The following is an 18936-nucleotide window of genomic DNA, read 5'->3' on the forward strand; positions in this document are numbered from 1 at the left end:
TCGTTGCCGGGATGTGTAGTGCTCCTAACTTCTAGTGCCCAACAATCCAGTGCCACTAGAAGATAAAGTGCATGCATTAGAAAACTTCCTGGTTGGAGCACTACCTAAGCTCTAGTACCACCACTCTAGTGCACACCGGAGATCTCTGGTGAGTGCAAAACCACTCCACCGAGCTCTTTTTCTCAAACCTTTTAAAATGACTAACTCCGGTAGGTCTCGCATGGGATGGTCAACACCTTTAACACTAAGTTTGCATTTTGCAAATATCCTTCAAAGGGTTTTCACTTGACCTCACTACGCCAATGGATCCTAATGCATATGCAATGTTAGATCTCACAAATGACACTAGATAACCATATTTGCAAACTTGATTTTCCCCCTCTTTATAGTATGCATCTCTATCCTATTAATGATTAGACCATTTTAACTTCTCTCATTACCTCATGGTTGGTGAAAGACAAAACCTACCTTTGCCTTCACTTTGTCTTCCACTCCATTTGCCGGGTATCAGTATTAGGGATACCCAAAGAAGGGATCTGAGGACCACGGATGACAACTCGCCTAGATAATCAAGGACGTACTTTAGTCTTGATCGACCCTGAAGGAACGGTCTCTGTCTCACCTGACCCTGAGGGCACGGGCCCCGTGTTGCCCGACCTCGAGGGTACAGGAGCCATCTCGCCCATCCCTAAGGGCACGGGCTTCGTCTCGCCCAACCCCTCAGGCACGGGCCCCGTGTCGCCCAACCCTAAGGGTACAAAAGCTGTCTCGCCCGACCCTGAGGGCACGGGCTCCATCTCACCCGACCCCTAGGGCGCGGGCTCCTTCTTGCCCGACAGGGACCCATGCCGCCTCCAACCACTATGGGTCTGAGGGTACGACCCCGGGGTGAAACTTTTGACACCGGGAGGGAAGCGGGCACGTCTCGATGTGACCCATGGCCACGTCAGGCCACACTCGGGGGTTCACATCGCCAATAGTGATAGGTGTGTGGCCGTTGTGCTGCCTACTCCTCGTACGACCGCTGACAGGCACGTCGATTCACCACGTCGTCCACCGGGACGGGATGGGACACCATGACCAGCTAATGACGCCAGGGCATGGCACTAGTGGTGAATAGGAGCCCAATGTGGAGCCATCCCCGTCACCATCTACCATGTCGGCAGGACCCGCATGAAGGGAGAAGAAGGACCCGGTGACCCTGGAGGCCTTCTTCTCCCGCGCTTTTTTCTTTCTTTCTCTTTGTAACCTGCACCTTCCCCTTCATCTATAAAAGGGGAAGCAGGGCGCCCCAAGAAGAGAGGCTGAGCACACGGCTGAACGAGCTCAACAAGACTCAACTCCATTCGATCTTTTCACCATAGACTTGGGAACTTCTCCCTCTCTCGCCCGTTTGTAATCCCTACTACAAACTAGTGTCAGTAACACGAGCAGCAGCAGACTGGACGTAAGAACATTCCACCCGGACCAGTATAAATCCCTGTGTCCTCCGAGGCTCCGAGCACACCATCCGAGCCAGATGCGTAGATACAAATTTACTAGCCGGTGGTTCGAAACACCGACGCCATTTCTTCTCATCTCACCACCTTGTTGAGCATTTTCATCTCATGGTCATGCCATCTCCACCATGGCCTTCATGTAGCCCTGCCTTGCTTGTGGACAATCACTTGATCTTTCATGTCTCATATGAAATCATTAGTCCAACAAATTACCAAAACCTAAATGGGTCTTCCACCAGTGCCAGAGCAACCCCTGTTAGCCTAGGTTATCAATCGTAGGCACATGTATACATGTACGAAAGGAGTGATGAAGTTGTCAATTCCATGTTTTACAATCATGAAAATGTTAATAGTAAACCTTGCTAAATTATATTAATAGCTAACAATAAAAATATATAAGTTGATACTTTATATAAGCTTATTATTTCAATTAAACACTATAGCATATTTGCATTGATATACGACTACACTCATAGCTTTGTTTATAGTGTAAATTTGATATTTTGTGTAGGTGGTGCAGGACAAAAGGTTGTTAATACCATTATATTAACTAAGAGTATAGCCTTTAACCTATAGTACAAACTCTTAATAAAATTCCAAGTGAACGTATTGAACAAGAAGTCTAAGAAAAGCTAGGTTTTCACCTTAACATGAGGTGAACCTTTATTACAAATTGTAACAAGATAAAAATTGGGAAGCCAAATGGATTAAACAATTCACAAAATAGGAAACAAGAACTGACATAGCTCAAGCTAATATTTCAACTAAATGCATGCAAAACAAACATGGGGATTGATGTAAACGGGAAAATTAAGAATGATGGTTGAATGCATGGAGTAATCAAATTATGTTGCAATTGGATAAATATTAAAGAGTGCATATATGGATATTATGTTAGCTATAGAGAGCTAACAAATGTGAGAGAGAAGCAATTGGGATTACCTAAGGACCCCAAAATTTATCCACTAGCTTCTTATGATTCTTTAGAATGTACCTTAAAAGTATCAGGGCATGTTTGTTTCGACTTTTATCTGGCATCTGCCAGCCAGAAGCTAAAACAAACAGCCCAATTGTTGAGTTGGCTTTTGAAAAGCTAAAAAGTTAGCTTCTGAGGAAATAAACTAAAACCTGAAAAGCACGTTGAGAGCATCTTTTCTAGCTCTTGGTGTGCTGATAAACTAAAAGTTTGTTATAAAATTCAATAGCAAAGAACCAACTGCTAGAAGCCAAAAGCTAGTTTTTTAGCCAAAGGATCAAAGCTACAACTCAAACATACAGACCCTTAGACCATTCTTGAGCATGAGTTGATAGGCTAGTACTACCAAATTGGTGTTTTATCATAGTGGAAATGCAAGATTTCCTTTCAACATATTGTAAATGTTCTTGCTCTTGCATATTTTGTATACACTTATATTTTATACGTAAATGAGTGTGAGAACCCTAGAGCATATCTCTATGGAGTCTTGCCAATAATCTATTGGAAGTTTTATTTGTCAATGTACTTATGGAACCTACGGAGATCCTCATGCAAAATGAGAGTTCATTAGAACCAAAAAAAATCCTCCGGAGGTACCATTCCGCTATATGCCCTTGTTATCTTTTTAAATTTTGTTTCATTAATAATTCATGTACTTAAGTGTAGATTGGTTGTAATCATTCACAAACTAAATATTTGTCCCTTAATTTGTCCTAACTCTAAGGTCATGAATTTGATGGGGTGTTTTTTTCAGGTTTAAGCATTGGGTTAGGAGTGGGTGGTAGTACAACACTTTTGCTTCTAGCACTTGGTGGACCCCTCATAGTACGTAAAATCAAACTACTGAGGTTGAAGAAGATGAAACAAAAAAATTTCAACCAAAATCATGGGTTGTTGTTGAAGCAATTAGTATCAAGTAACACGGACATTGGTGAAAGAATGATAATTTCCCTAAGGGATCTAGAGAAGGCCACAGACAATTTTGATAGCTCTCGTGTGGTTGGTGGTGGAGGGCATGGAGTTGTGTTTAAAGGAATTCTAGATTTGCATGTTGTGGCAATCAAGAAATCAAAGATAGTAGTGCAAAGAGAAATCAAGGAATTCATAAATGAAGTTGTAATTCTTTCTCAAGTAAACCACAGGAATGTGGTGAAGCTCTTAGGATGTTGCCTTGAGATAGAAGTCCCGCTACTAGTTTATGAGTTCATTTCAAATGGAACCCTTTATAATCATCTTCATGTTGAAGGATCAATTTCATTATTGTGGGATGATAGAATAAGCATTGCACTTGAAGTTACTAGAGCTTTGTCCTATCTACATTCAGTTGCTTCTATGTCAGATATTTCATAGAGATATTAAGTCATCCAATATACTTCTTGATGATAGTTTAACGGCAAAAGTATCAGACTTTGGAGCTTCAAGATCCATCCCAGTTGATCAAACAGGAGTAATAACTAATGTTCAAGGAACACTGGGATACTTAGATCCTATGTATCATTACACAGGCCGACTAACGGACAAGAGCGATGTCTTCAGCTTTGGTGTTCTTATAGAATTGCTTACTAGAAAGCAACCCTTCATCTATATATCCAATGATGGAGACAATCTTGTTCCACATTTTGAGAAGATGCTCACAACAAGCAACCTAGCCAGTATAGTAGATCCTCAAGTTATGGAGGAGGAAGATGGAGACCTCCAAGAGGTAGCTACACTTGCAGTGATGTGTACTAAATTAAGGGGAGAAGATCGGCCTACAATGAGGGAAGTGGAGATGAGACTTGAAAGCTTGTTATTGAAGAAAAAAGCTTATCCCATGTATTACAACAGCAAGGAGAAATAATGAGGATGAGACACAGGTTCAGTACATGTCAATTGAACCGGTAACTAACGGCACAAGCAGACAATACACTATGGAACAGGAAATACTATTATCGGCAAGTTACCCTCGATGAACTTGTGTAGTCATGACTCATGAACAATAATTAACTTCCCTGGGTGTGTCTTGAAAATTATTAGATAAAATCTTTGAGCAAATGCATTTCTTGTAATGTAGATGCATAGTTCCTTACATGAACACTAAAGATAGTAGTAGTGTGCTTACCTTTTTGTTAATTGAACTTTGAATGTTCTTGTGTGCTGTAAGCTTGTAAGATCCTAGTATGTAAAAGCAGAGTAATGGACCACTGTATTAGTGGGAGAATGCAGCTAAAGTGTTATCCCTAGGCCTATTTATGCTTGCAATGGTGTGAGGCAGATCGAGAGCTGCGAAGACATTTTGGACACTGAAATGTGGACAGCTAAGAAGTAAGAACACAGTCTGCAATCAGTCAATGAGATACAGCTCGCCATGACGACCACCGGTCCATGCTCCTCTCATAGGGTAGCAAATAAGCTGAAGGTTAGCGCCTGACATCTGTATACACCCCCTTTAAACTCATCTGGTTGTTTTCCAGCATTCCTACCTTCTCTTTGCTAAAGCTAAAGCTGAAACAAACCGTACGATCCCACTGCTTTCGAGCACGAATTTGCGCATGACATTTGCAAGGTGATTTTCAGGATTATTGGACATTGCTTAGACTGCAAGTCCTGTCAGAATTTCATGAGTCCGCCAGCCAGCCAGCTCCATGGCGCTGCCGCTGAAGTCAGGACCAATCAATGAAACGGAGCAATCATGCATGGATCTGTGTGTGAGACGCAGCTGGCAAGGCTTGCAAGATTCCATGTCCTCTCTCTCCACGGAGACGTCGCCGTCATGGACAGGGATGAGCACTAGCTTCTGCGTCATGGAAGAAAGCATCGTCAGGTGGCCGGTTCGCCGGCTGCGTGCGCGGGTGGGGCCGCGTCACTGCTCAGTGCTAACTGATGTTTGAATGGATTCAGATTAAGGGCCGATTGGTTTGCTGCCAAAATTTAGCATGCCAAAGATTTAGCAAGCCAAAGTTAGATAAAACAATCTTGTCATAGATTTGGCAGGCCAAATGTGAGGAATTGACAAGTTTTGATAGAAACCAAACAATAGCCAAAATCATGGCTTGCCAAATCTTGAGCCAGGCAAATTTTGGTATATCAATCAGGCCCTAAGACCCAAGATCCCTTCGGATCTGTTGAGGTATTGAGCCCTTCTAGTTCTACCCTCTTTGCTGATGTCACTATCTGGTTTCTGCATCGAAAGTTACTCAAATACAACGATGCCATTGCCGTGTGCTGTGTTCATTCAGATATGTCAGATTGCATACATAAACACCGGGTCATACACCATCAACATCGAACCATCTGAAATCAGCAATTATGGCCCCTTCCGAGCACAGACCGCAAGAATTGTAGAGGGATTTCACATAAATCAGTTTATTTTCACAGCAAAACTACTTTCCAGGCCCTTGTGCTGAATGCTCCGAATAGCAGCTTGTAATGCCCCAGATTACAAGAGAGAAGAATCGTATCAGAGAAAAACATGAAAAATCTTGTGTTTTATGAATCTCTTCAGAAAGATTGTAGCACAATAGTCATAACAGAAACTTCTCAGAATGCACTAAATAAGGAAATACAAAAGGGGGGCCAATAAAGTTTGACCACATATCCTTAAGATTTTACTGCAGCAGCAATCATTTTCAATCCAGCCATCTGGTATCTTCCAGAATTCTAGTCCTATCTTAGAAGTTTAAAAGAACATATATGGTCAAATTAGGGACGAAGCCAGAAAAAAAATTTAGGAGGGGCTGAACAAAAGAATATAGGTTTTTTTATCTTCTCTTAATCTTAGTCCCTCCTACCTAATACATATATGCATAAAATTTTAAGAAATGGCTTAGGGGGCTCCATGTGCCCAGGATCGGTAGGGGGGGGCTAGAGCCCCCTAGCCCCACCGCTGCCTCCATCGCTGGTCAAATAAAGAAAAAAAAAATTCTCTGAAAGCAAATCTTATAAATAACCAAGGTCTTAGTTTCACCGGATGCATGTATATTATGCACATTGACAGGTCGCGGGCTAATGAACTTCAGCAGTCTTTCTAGATCTCTTTACTCAGCTGCCCTCGGTCATAGGAAAAGGCCGAGAGACTACACAACTTCTAGATTCTTTAGCTGAAGCAAGACACTTCCGGGGGTTATTCAAAGTTGAGCTGGTGTGGTGAAGAGAAGAGTGAGCAAGTTCGATGAAACCTGGTCGGCTTGGTTCTTCCTGTGAAAGCTGTAGCATCGTCCAAGGGAAAGCTCTGGCATCACAATCACATCTTGTTGACCCATACTCACAATGGTAGCAATCGAAGATGATGCACCCATTAGTTCTCCTCAGAAGTGAAGGGTTGAAAAAACAGCAGTTTAAAACCATCAATCTCACAATAAATCACGACGCGGTGTCTATCCGGTCGTGCTTTCTTTTGTTAGGCCGGGAGAAGAAGCAGAACTGAGCCCAAGTCTTCTTTGTCTTCGTTGGTTGTGACCTTGTGGCTTTCTTGGCAACATATTCAGTCATGTATTGAACAGCAGCCTACAAAAGAAGAGAAAGGGAAAAAAACAATAATGAACAAACCTTGCCACAAATGGTCGCAAATATATATAGTAGTTCAAGAAAAGCAAGTAAGGAAAATCACCTGAGCTCCCTTTAAAGCTACATCTCTTGGTGGCACTTGCAGAGGGTTCTCTTCTGCACGGAGCACACGGAGATGCTGCAGGTTTCCGAAAGAATCAGGAAGCACCCTAATCTGGTTATTGCTTATATCCAACTCTTCCAGCATCTCAAGGTTGCCAATAGAACGAGGGAGGGATTGCAGGTCAGCGAAGTTGTTCCCGACGTTCAGTTTAATAAGAGAAGTAACGAAGCAGAAGTTCTCAGGAATAGACTCGAGCTCATTAAAACTTGCATCAACCTCCTTCAGCTTTGTGAGAGATGCCATTGTTGTTGGAAGCCCCCTAATACTGTTGTATCGCACAGAGAGGACCTCCAGAGACTCTAGCTTTCCGACAGCCTCTGGGAGGGCCTTGAGGTGATTGTAGCCTGCCCGCAATTCCACCAGTGACACACAATTGCCTATAGTGTACGGCAACTCATCAAGGTTGTTTGTCTCGACAATCAACTTCTTCAGACGCGTAAGGCTTCCGATTGAGTCAGGGAGTGAGGTAAGATGGTTTGCACTCACATCAAGCTCCTCAAGCTTCACCAGCCTACCAAGACTGGCTGGCAATGATGCAAACTGATTACCCCTCAGGTCGAGATATATCAGGTTGGAAAGATCCCCAATCGACTCAGGAAGCTGAGCAATTCTGTTAGAATGAACGTCAAGCTTGGCCAAAGAAGAAAGCCTCCCAATTACTTCTGGCAAGGCCAAGATCCAGTTCTCCGAAATATCAAGGGTGACAAGTCCAGTGAGTTTTCCAATTGAATCAGGAAGCCACTCGATTTGGTTCATGAGTTTTCCTTGCAGGTTGAGATCACGAGCGCCTTTCTTTGCAGCCACTTCAATCATGCTAGCTAGCTTAATGAGGGTCAATTTCTCGTTGTCATCTCCTGCAAAAGCCAAATCATGAAGGAAAGAATCAATAAATACGGACATACTTGTACATACTTCCAACGGCCAACCAATTATCACAAATCATGGACTAGTTGGTAGCTAAGGAAATTCCATTTTGTCTCCCATACAACAGAACAATGCATATGCTTCCAATTTTAACTCACTAAAGCTCTAAATGCTAACAATTTACATGAAGGTGTATCTAAGCACTCCACTGAAATCAGTAAATCACAAATTTGGTAACAATTCCCTCAAAAAAACAAATTTGGTAACAAAGCAGTTCAAGGTAGAATTGGCTCACCATAACCGCCTTCCACACGAGTCGCCACTGAGTTTGCAGCAACTGCTCCTCGCGGCATATGAGAGCTCGGTGCCACAACCCCGTCGTCCCATACTGCGGCCTTGGCCTTCTTGACGTAGCTGTCGTCCATCGAGACGCGCCCAACGCCGGTCACCATCCTCGGCGCACTGAAACCATTAGCGCCCATGGACGAGTAGCGGTCAGCGCTGCTGTCCGCAGCCACCGCTGATGACGACGCGGCGGAGGAGGAAGACGAAGCGGCAGCGGTGGTCACAGCGGCCTTGGAAGCAGTGACGCGCGGCGCGGCGCGGGTGGAGCTGGAGCTGGACGGCACGCACTGCGACGCGCGCTGGATGAGGTCGTCGAAGAGGCCGTGGAGCGCGTCGAGCTCGAGGAGCCTTGTGGCGTCGCGCTTCTGCTCCCGGCAGTTGAAGGCGGCGAGCGCGCGGTGCATCTCGAGGGCGACGCCGAAGAGCTCGTCGGGGACGGCGGGCGGCCTGCGCAGGCGCGCGACGGCGTCGAGGCGCGCCCGCTCCTCCCGGTCGGCGGCGTGCGCCAGCGCCTCGGCGGCCTCCACCTCCTCCAGCGCCGGGCGCGCCGGCAGGGAGCGGTGCAGCCGCATGATCTCCCCGACCACGCCGTCCACCGACCCAAAGGCCGCGGCATCCAGCGCGGTCCCCATTCCTCGACCGACGACGACGACCCCCTCCCCACTCGCAGCAGCTCAGGAACGGAACAGCCCAGATCTCCACTCCGCTCCTCTCCTGTCCCTCGGTCGGTCCCTTCCCACGGTACGGCACGCAACGGGATCCCCGCCCTCCTCCTCCTTATGTAAGCCTCGGCGCGCGGCCCTCGCCGCTGCGCTTTCCCGCGCCCATCGTCGCCATCGACAACCGCTCGTCACGTGGCGCTCGTGGGCGTGGCCCGCTCCACCACTCTCCCTCCCGCCTCGGATGCCGTCCCCCCTTTCCGGATAAGAACCGGAACCACCAGAGCCCAGGTGTGCGACGCCGGATCACAGCTCGGCGCCCCCGCTCGAGCGAAAAAAAAATCAGCTTTTTCCGCGGCGGCGGTGACCCGATCCAATCCAACAGCGCGAGTGGACGTGGACGGCTCGCAAGGGAAACGAAAATCCGGAACGAGAAACTCACACTCGCCGGCCCGGGCTGCGCGTGCGAGAGAGGGGAAGAAGAGGCACCGAATTGCCGGTCCGGTGGGAGGTGGTGGGATTGGGGAATTGGGGGGCTCGTTCACGGCTCACCGGGGTAGGTCTGTGCAATGCGCAGGGGACGGGCGGAGCGCGCAGGCGGGGCGGTGGGCGGTGGTCGCCGTGGGTGGTTCTTGGTGCGTGCCTGCCCCTGGTTTCTGGGGGCGTTTCTCGGGATGGGGGAATGGGAAATGAATTGGTACAGCTCGGGTTGGCAGCCAGGAAAGAGCGGGCTCGGCGCTTGGGGTCACGTAGAAATGGAGCCGGGAACCCTGCTCGGGCATGGGAGAGACCGAGCGAGTGTGAGGGTGCTGTGCTGTCCTTGTCCTGTGACGTCAGGATCGGATCGGCTACCGCCTTGGGAGGGACGGGATACCTCCCGGGCCCCGGGGTGGATCTTGTTTTCTTCGCAAGGAAGAAGAATGGGTGGATGAAAAATCGTTGGCAACTTTGTGTAGATTTGGTGGCAATTGGCGTTGTTGCTTCTATTTTAGTACATTAATCGCCCGCTCGCACGTTGTTTAACGGTGTCCGAGGAACAAGATACCACCACCTTGATCATGATGCAGGTTCTTCCTCCACTGTCAAGGTAAACTGGAGCGAGTGATTAGTTAATTAATTAATGACCCATTTACCGACACCACCTCCATCCAGTGTCCGGTAAGAATCTCTCGGCCGCCTCACATTCCCAGACTAGAACAGCTGGACGAAGCTTCAGCTGCTCAATGGGTCGGAGTTCATCCGTCGATGATTCTGCTGCTGCCATTACCCATGATCCAGCACCACCAGTGGTAAAACTCCGGGCTCGTGCCCTGACAAAGGCTAACGAATGCTGAGCAAGCAGTCAGCCAGTCAGTCCCCAGTCCCCAGCCACCACTGCATCGGGTGGGGCGGCGGGGCCACGTGCGGGCGGAAACCTCCTCGAACCGCTGCACGCAGCAACGACGGCTGGGGCTGGGTCGGGTGGGGGTTCTCGGTTCGCGATCGCGATCGCGCGGTGCCTGCCGTGCCGGTGCGGTGCGTCCTCCCTGCCTGGTGCCTGCCCCTGTAGTGTCTGTAACCTCTGGGGACGGGGAGCTTTGCCTCGCCGGAGGCGGCAGACGCGCATGGCCGCATGGGCCAGGAAGCCAGCCACCGCCACCGCCCCCACCACCACCACTCCACCGCGCCAGCACGTCGGCGAGGGCGGACACGCGCACCCTGCTCGCCGAACTGGCAGCTGTCTTATCTTCCCCGTCCGTCCTATCCTACTCGTGCCGTGGTCCTGGCTGGATCGCCACGGCGGCAGCTGATGCGTTTATGGGCCTTTTTTTTTTCCTTTTCTTTTCCGATCTCGGCTACAAACAGTTGCCGCACATGCAATGACTCTAGTGCGTTGCGTTCGCTGGCCTGGGATCATGCATGCAAACCACTTTCCAGTTGCCACGCCACTCCACCAAAAAACGAGGCCTGTGCCACTGGCGCGTGGGACCGCCGATGCGCCCGGCCCACATGGCAGCCAGACGACCATGGTGCAGTGCAAGATGAAGTATAGTTTGTGTGGGTGTGTGTCGCACTGTCACTGCGTGGCGTGCAGGTCGCAGCACATGGCTGCCGCATCCGCTGCAGAAGTTTCAGAGGACGCAGGCAGGGAGATCCGTTCGTGCAGAGCACCAGCCCTCTACGGAGGGAGTACTCCTATGGTGGTGACGCAGACGCAGTCTCCATTCTCACTCGGTACCGTTAGTTCCACTTCATTTTACAAAATTTTTTAAGATTCTCTGTCACATTAAATTTTTGACGTATGCATGAAGCATTAAATATAAATAAAAAATAAAACTAATTACATAGTTTAGACAAAATTCATGAGACGAATCTTTTAAGCTTAATTAGACTATGATTAGACACTAATTGTCAAATAACAACGAAAGTGCTACAATATCGTTTCGCCAAAAAAAATTGCAAACTAAACAGGCCCTCGGTCACTCACACGAGTTGACATGCAGGAGGCCAGCCAGAGCCAGCCGCATGGATCTGCAGACACGTAAGTAGCCATCGCTTCGATTCGCTTAGCTCTTGTTTAGTTGGGTAAAAGTTGGAAATTTGGCTAATGTAGCACTTTCGTTGTTATTTGGTAATTAGTGTTTAATTATGGATTAATTAGGCTCAATTAGTTTTTTTCCGTCTACATTTAATACCCCATACATGTATCGTAAGATTCGATGTAATGGCTACTGTAGCACTTTTTGAAAAAGTTTTCGCAAACTAAACAAGGGCTTAATCACTTTGCAAAACAGTGGTGACGTGTCCGGATGCTCTTGCATGATTGGCCGGTTGCACTGCATCGCATGTCCTTTTTTCCCTTTAATTATCAGGCTGTTGTTGAACAGTAAGAGTACTATTTACTACTGCTGTTGGTTTCTGTGGTGGAGGTGAAGCGAACGGATTGGTAGGGCAGCCATGCGGTTGAGGTGAGCACATCACACGCTTCGACAAAACACCTCTGCCTTTTCAGGTAACGGTCCTTGTCAGGATAGGATAGGAAGAGCTCTAAAACCTGCCCCCCCCCCCCCCCCCCCCCGTCGTCATTCAAGATAACAACGTCGCCATCGCAACGTCCCAGTCCCATACGGGGAAACCTACAGTCCACCGTACCAAAAGACGACAAGAGTTTAAGTCCTCTTTGACAAGGTTTTAAATAGTGTCAGTTCAGTGAAGCCGAAATCGTGTCAAAGAGGATCTTGTTATGCTTTCACACCCAATCTGGAAGAAGAAACGAACTCCCCTTTCGAACAACGGATCAAGCATGTTCCAGGGGTAACACACACAGACCGCAGGATTTTACCTTCCATATGAACACAAAGCTGCCCGTCAATTTAATTGTATCAGAAACAGAGGTTATCAGTTCTGAAGTTCATGCTACGATCAGTGACCCCAGGACACCTGAATCATACTCAGGTTGTGCGTTGGTTCAAATGAGGATGCACGATGCAGTGAGTACCAAACCAACTCGTACAGCTGCAGTCTGTATCAGATCGACAGATGCTCCAAAAACTAGCCTTCAGACTGATCTCAGTGTACCACTACCCCTGACTAATTCATCAGTGTCGTCCTGTCCTAGCTCACATCTCACTTCTTTGCCTTTGAGAACCGGAGGCACCTGTACTTCTCGCCGCTGACAGTGATCTCCAGGGCTCCGTCCTGGTTATCCTGATTCGAAGCCGTCCCCATGAGGACGCTCTTCTCTTTCTCCAGGTTCTCCCTCTCGATCTTCAGCCTCGCCTCTTGTCTCGCAATCTCAGCCTGCCAAAAAACGAAAACAAAAGCGTGCCATGTCAAATTGCGGGTCCCAAAGGTTGTGTCAATGATGAAGAGGTACAAGGAAAAAGACCAAAAGAAAAAAGAGTCGGACGTGGGAGTTCAGAAGATCCTCTGGTTCACCTATGACTATGAGACGTGGTATTGAAAATGTTTACAGTATATCACAACCCGCTACTTGGATCGATTGTCTTTATTTCTTATTCTTCACTTTATCTAAAAGATGAATTTAGGTAAGGATGTTGTTGTGTCTGAGAAGTGGGCAGTTTAATTAAAGACTAGGATAAATATCACCATAGCCTAAGTGAACACCTCACTGTCAATCATGGTCTTTTCATCATGAGTGTAGTTATCTGTTCTTTTGCATGATAGGATTAACTCAGTGTCATCATGAGTGTAGTAGATCAGGTTTATCTTCCAAACGTAAATCTGATCTATTGATGATTATGACATCCATCTTGCTCATTTGATTGCTGCTTATCCAATCTATAGCCTAATATAATTTATTGACCACAAATTGACAGCATATGCTGCTTGCAATCAGAAAGGTGTCTTGTTTTGGTGTCTCCTTTGACCCCAGTTGAAGCACCGTGCTCTGAATTTGTTGTGTAATGTCTGTAACTCTCCCTTTTTTATTTTCTTCGTGACTTCGTCTAATAAAACTCTTGCCGTCCTTTCAAAAAAAAATCAGAAAGGTATCTCCAGTGATGCTGGACGTCAACCTAAAAGGTATATTCAATTATATAGCCTGAGCTGATGAAAGCTGAGAGCTAATATAAGTCCTTCAATGCTAAGGTCTCCAAGCTACCAGCACACACTACACAGCAACAATATCCTTATAAGCTGGAAACAGAGCATCGAATCAGTATGGGTGGTGGGACTCTCTACACAAAGCAAGATTGGTGTATCCCTACTTAGCAGGGCCCAAACACTCATCTCTATATACTTTCTCAACCCAAACCTGGTCTATCCAAGAATGGAAGAAACTCTTCCTAGCCCACTCCTACTGTTATCCATGTGGGAGTGGTTTCCTCTATTGCACAATACAGGGTCACTTTCCTGCCTTGTGTTGTTTCATTCACATTAATGGGTGAGCAGCTCAACTGTTAGGACAACCTACAGGCCTGTTTCCAGCATTGATGTAGAGACCCTTGGGGGGAAAGATACCGCTCTTATCACTCCTCTGTGGCCTCACTAATCACTTTTGATAGGCATCATCGACCATCAGATAATTAAGGCTGACTTCCATCTACGCTCAAAGGTTGAGTCTTGCAGTCAATGCTTCTTACCTCAATGGAATTCTAAGAAGTTATGGAAGAAGTTACATATTCATATTGTTCATGTGGTGAGAAATGAGAACCGGATTTCAACTCTAGGACGTCACATTTTCCCTTGTTTGGTGCATCTTTTTCTTTAACAGAATATCTCTATTATGTTACCTTGACCTGTGCTGATAATTGGTGTCTTATATAACGTAAATCAACAGTGTTAATGTACTCCCAATTCATTGATTTTCCTTAGAAGAATTTCTTCGGCGACACCTCACCTATCACCTTTCTATGACTGACTAGCCCACTATAGCACGGTACAACAATTACATTGTCAGATAATACAAAGCAGACGCCAGCTTAAGTTTCCATCTTAACATATATGTTGTACAGAGTCAAAATGGATATTCAAATTTTGAAATATAAGCCAATGCATATTTAATGTAACATTTTATTTTCTAATCTGTGTAGTATGGGTTAGCACTACTCAAGAGAATCAGTGCATGTGCTTTGCAGGCAACTCGTATATTCTTATCTTCACCCGATCTATCACCTTTCTATGGTTTCTATACTCTCTACGGAACTGAAACATACCAGCTTTATTCCCCTTGCTGCCTTCGGTGACAACTAGAGTGAAAGGCAAGGAGTAATCTCCTACAATGTACTTGTTCAGCATCACAAGAAACTGAAGGGCATTGAAATCAACTCATGAAAGAAACTCTGTTCAGTGCAGATGCAGGTTCAGTGTCATCTCAATCATATTTCCAGCGAGAATTGAAAATGCACCAGCGATCAGATCAACCATACGATTCATATATCACAAGAAGCAAATCGAAGCGGTTCCGTGATCACGGAACAGCTGACAGTAAAAGATGCTGGCCAAGACGAGATGCGGGATGGATGGAACAGAGAATTGAGCAGGAGGCGAGGGGGGTCGGGGACACGGTACCTCACGGCGGGAGAGCTCGGCCTTCCACGCGGCTTCCCGCTCGGCGACCTCGCGCTCGCGCTCCGCGATGTAGCTCTGCATCTCCAGCTCCTTCATGATGCGGTCCTGGATGTCCGCGTCCAGTGCCTCCTTGAGCTCCATCACGAACTTGTCCACCACCGCCTTTATCCGCACAGACATCTCGCCGCGCCTCACGGACACCGCTCCCACCAGCAACGGCACCGCTCCTCCCTTGCACTCTTGCTCTCGGCGCGGTGTCACCGGCAAGCGGCAGCTTCCACGGGCGGTGGATGCCGCCGGAAACCTTGGCGTCGTTTGTTTCGGGGCGTTTGCGCCTGTCACGATGCAGCGTAGATGGGGTGGACCAGGGAGAAGAGGTGGCCCAGTGGGCCTTCATGGCCATGAATTCCGTTTGCTCCCTTTACTTACCTTTTTCTACTTTTTTTAATTAACTAATCTTCTTTTTTCTTTACTCTTTTTTACAAGAAGACAGCATTCTTTTCTAGCTCTTCTTTCAATAAACAGCATCTAGATAATTCTGGCCACTAGTGAACAGAGAGAACATTTCTGCAGACACTTCCATAATTTAAAGGCTATGTTTGGTTACTCCTCCTAAAAACTTTAGGAGCTAAAATTTGGACAAAATTTACCTAAAGAACCAAACACCTCATCCTAAAAGCTCCTAAAAATTATAGGAGCGGCCAAAAACTTTAGGAGCTTCACCCCCTCCTAAAAGCTCCTAAAGTCCATCCGGAACCTGGGGTACCCCTCCCGACCGCACGCTCCCCCACGCCCCCGCACCCACGTCCCGAACGCCGCCGCCCCCGCTCCCTCCCTCCACCATGCCGGCGCCCGCCGGATCCGCCGCCACCGCACGGGCCGGCCGCGGCGCCCCCGCCCCTCCTCTACCACCTCCGCGCGGCCCACCACCATGTCGTCCACCTCCGGCGACCGCCCCACCACTCCGTCCGCCGCATTCGCGCGCCCCACCACCCCGTCCTTCCGCCGACGGGGCCAGAGGACGAGGCCCTGGTGGGCGGGGCCAGAGGCCGAGGCGCCGGTGGTGGGCACCCGTAGCAGCCACCATTTGGGCGCACGGAGGGCGGAGGCACCCGTCCGCCCCGCGCGCGCCGCATCCTACAGTGCCGGTGACCCTCCCCGCGGCGGACCAACGCCGCCGGCGGCGGCCGCCATCCCTCATGGAGCCGGTGCGGGGGAGGCTTGAGCGAAGAAGCAAGAGGTCAGGGGGAGTGAGGGGGAGGCGGATCCGGGTAGTGCGGGCGTGGATCTGGCGACGGCGGCGGCGGATCGACGGCAACGTTGCAGGAAGAAGCGGCGGCGGCGGCAGAACGTGTGTGAGGCGTGGCTGCGGCATTTGAGGAGTGGGGAGGAGACTGGAGGGAGAAAGAGTGGTGTGCGGAGCTGAGGGAGAAAGAGAGTAGCGCTAGGGGTAACTGGGGAGGGCATTATGGTCCTTTTGCCACTGCATTTATTGTCTTTAGTCAGTTTTAGGAGGTAGAACCAAATATTTTTTTAGAAGGTTTTAGAAGGCTGCCTAAAATTTTTAGGAGCTTGGAACCAAACAGGCCCAAAGAATGCTTGCGTTGATGTGGTAGTCTTGTCAGCAATGACCACAACCTCATCAAGTGAGGTCAATCTAGAACAGAACAACATACAGTACCTGGCTACCAGTAGTCGCCACAGGAGCAAGCTCCATCCTGGAAATGGTGGAATCGAATAGGGTCCCTAATGATGATCGTCCTGCCTTCGCTCTTGGAGACAAGCTTCGCGAATGCGTGGCAGTCACCACAGATCCTTAGGTTCTTCATGATTCTGATAGGCTTCCCATCCACTGCATGCATCGTTCCAAATGCTATCGCCATCTTCTCACTGTGATACTTCAGCAGATCTTCTTTCTGCTCGATTGCGAGGTCCTGCAGCACAAATTCTGTATGGGGAATGTAACCAAGAGATTTGATCCTTCCGATCAACCGGTCCAGCTCCTGAACAATGGTGTCAGAGCATGGGTGTGATAAGTCCCCAGCAATGAAAACATGGACATGTTTTTCCAGCTCGACCCAGCTTCGCCCTGGTTCTTTCTTCATACCTCGGTCCCTCATCGCCTTCCATGACTTCTCAGCATCTGTCCACTGCCGCAGATCCGCATATGTGTTTGACAACAATACACGAGCACCTTGGTCGTCAGGCTCCAGTTTAAGTATTTCTCTGGCTGCGTATGCTGCGAGATTGGCATTTTTATGCATCCTGCAAGCGCCTAGGAGAGTTCTCCAAATGACTGAATCTGGCTCAAGGCTCATATCACGGATGAATTCCACAGCCTCATCGAGCTTCCCGGCTCGACCAAGGAGATCAACCATGCAGTTGTGGTGTTCTCTCTCAGGTTGAATGCCAAAGAGCTTCTTCATGGACCTAAAGTAGTACCAGCCATCTTCCACTAGACCAGCATGGCTGCAGGCAAAGAGTACTCCAACCATGGTTATGCGGTTCGGTGCCACTCCTTCAGATTTCATCAAGTCAAAAACCCTCAATGCATCAGCGCTTTTCCCGTTCTGCGCCAAACCAGATATCATGGTGCTCCATGAGATTACATCCCTCTGTGGCATCCTGTGGAACAAGGCATCAGCATCCTCCAAGCTCCCGCACTTGCAGTACATGTCTACAAGCGCATTGTGCAGGATCAAGTCCTTATCATACTTGAGCACATGAGCATGCACCTGCCTCCCCACTTCAAGCATGACCATCCCGGTGCACGCTCGCAGGAGGCTCGTCAAGGTACCCTGGTTAGCTGAGAACCCAGCGTCCTTCATCCTCATAAACAGCTCTATCGCCCCAACTCCATCTCCACTCTGTGTGAAACCCGCAATGATTGAATTCCAAACGACCAAATCTCCAGTCACCATATCGTCAAACACACGCCGCCCACCGTCCAAATCCCCAAGCTTCGTGTACGCGTCAATCAATGAGCTCCGCACGAACACATCAGAGTCCAGCCCTACCTTGACAGTGCTCGCGTGCACGGCCGCGAGCACCCCCGGCGTGGCACACGTGCCGAGGACACTCGAGAACGTGTACGCGTTGGGCGCCACCCCGTCCCTCCGCATGGCCACCAGGAACCTGAGCGCCTCCGCCTTCCTCCCGTCTGCGCTTGCCAGCGCCGCGACGACGGTCGTCCAGGTGACAACGTTCCTCTCCGGCATTCCGTCGAACAGCCTGAGCGCGTCGTCGAGCAGGCCGAACTTGGCATACATCGAGACGAGCGAGTTGGAGACGAAGAGGCCGCCGCCGCTGTAGTGAGACAACGATCCATGGGCCTCGACGTGGCGGTGGATGAGCCGGCCGTCGCTTGCCGTGCCGTGGCGCACGCAGAGCTTGACGAGGCGAGTGAGGGAGACGGGGTCCGCGCGGAGCCCCGCCGCGGCGAGGTCAGGGAGCAGCGCGAGCGCGGCGGGGAACGGCCCCTCGACGCAGAGGCGGGAGAAGATGGCGAGGGAAGGGTGCGGGCGCGGCGGCTGCTCCGCCGAGTCCGAGTGGCTGCGGCAAGGCGGTTGCGTGTGGACGCGGCGGCTGCTCCGCCGAGTCCGAGTGGCTGCGGCAAGGCGGTTGCGAGGGAGGAGTTTGAACAAGGAGGTCATCAGATATTCAGATGTAGTCCGAACTGCAGATTGCAGGACTCGCGAGGCCCGGCTCCCTGAAGGACTGAATGTCTGAACCGTAGGGATTCTGCAGGAAACAGAATTTTTCTTGTTTATAAATAGCCACGAGTTGTGGCAATAAGTCAATCTCAAGCAGACGAATTTCTACAGAATTTGTGTTTCGTTGTTCCAAATAGCCTGTGAAACACGGTTGGATAACTCAATCTCATCTCAAGTAGATAACAGACGAATTTCTGGGTTGTAACGACCTCACGGGCAA

The 18936-nt window shown here is 48.8% G+C and overlaps 3 protein-coding genes and 1 pseudogene across 3 annotated transcripts; 1 reads left to right on the forward strand and 3 right to left on the reverse strand.

Moving 5' to 3' along the window:
• The window catches only part of LOC136469517 (wall-associated receptor kinase 4-like), a 30910-nt pseudogene extending 26359 nt beyond the window's left edge, over positions 1–4551 (forward strand).
• A 1014-nt stretch (positions 4552–5565) lies between these two features.
• LOC136476878 (plant intracellular Ras-group-related LRR protein 4-like) lies at positions 5566–9755 on the reverse strand. The gene is made up of 3 exons (XM_066474848.1): positions 8283–9755; positions 7064–7977; positions 5566–6960 (listed from the first exon to the last, which is right to left on the reverse strand). Exons 1-3 carry the CDS (start codon positions 8962–8964, stop codon positions 6817–6819), a joined length of 1740 nt encoding a protein of 579 aa, XP_066330945.1. The 5' UTR covers positions 8965–9755; the 3' UTR covers positions 5566–6816.
• A 2842-nt stretch (positions 9756–12597) lies between these two features.
• LOC136469518 (uncharacterized) lies at positions 12598–15183 on the reverse strand. The gene is made up of 2 exons (XM_066467684.1): positions 15004–15183; positions 12598–12771 (listed from the first exon to the last, which is right to left on the reverse strand). Exons 1-2 carry the CDS (start codon positions 15181–15183, stop codon positions 12598–12600), a joined length of 354 nt encoding a protein of 117 aa, XP_066323781.1.
• Positions 12696–18398, reverse strand: LOC136472834 (pentatricopeptide repeat-containing protein At2g03880, mitochondrial-like). Its single transcript, XM_066470541.1, has 2 exons — positions 16685–18398; positions 12696–12771 (listed from the first exon to the last, which is right to left on the reverse strand). Exon 1 carries the CDS (start codon positions 18270–18272, stop codon positions 16689–16691), a length of 1584 nt encoding a protein of 527 aa, XP_066326638.1. The 5' UTR covers positions 18273–18398; the 3' UTR covers positions 12696–12771; positions 16685–16688.
• Between the last annotated feature and the right edge of the window lie 538 nt (positions 18399–18936).

The sequence above is a fragment of the Miscanthus floridulus genome, chromosome 8 (assembly GCF_019320115.1).
Source record: "Miscanthus floridulus cultivar M001 chromosome 8, ASM1932011v1, whole genome shotgun sequence".
Taxonomy (NCBI): Eukaryota; Viridiplantae; Streptophyta; class Magnoliopsida; order Poales; family Poaceae; genus Miscanthus; species Miscanthus floridulus.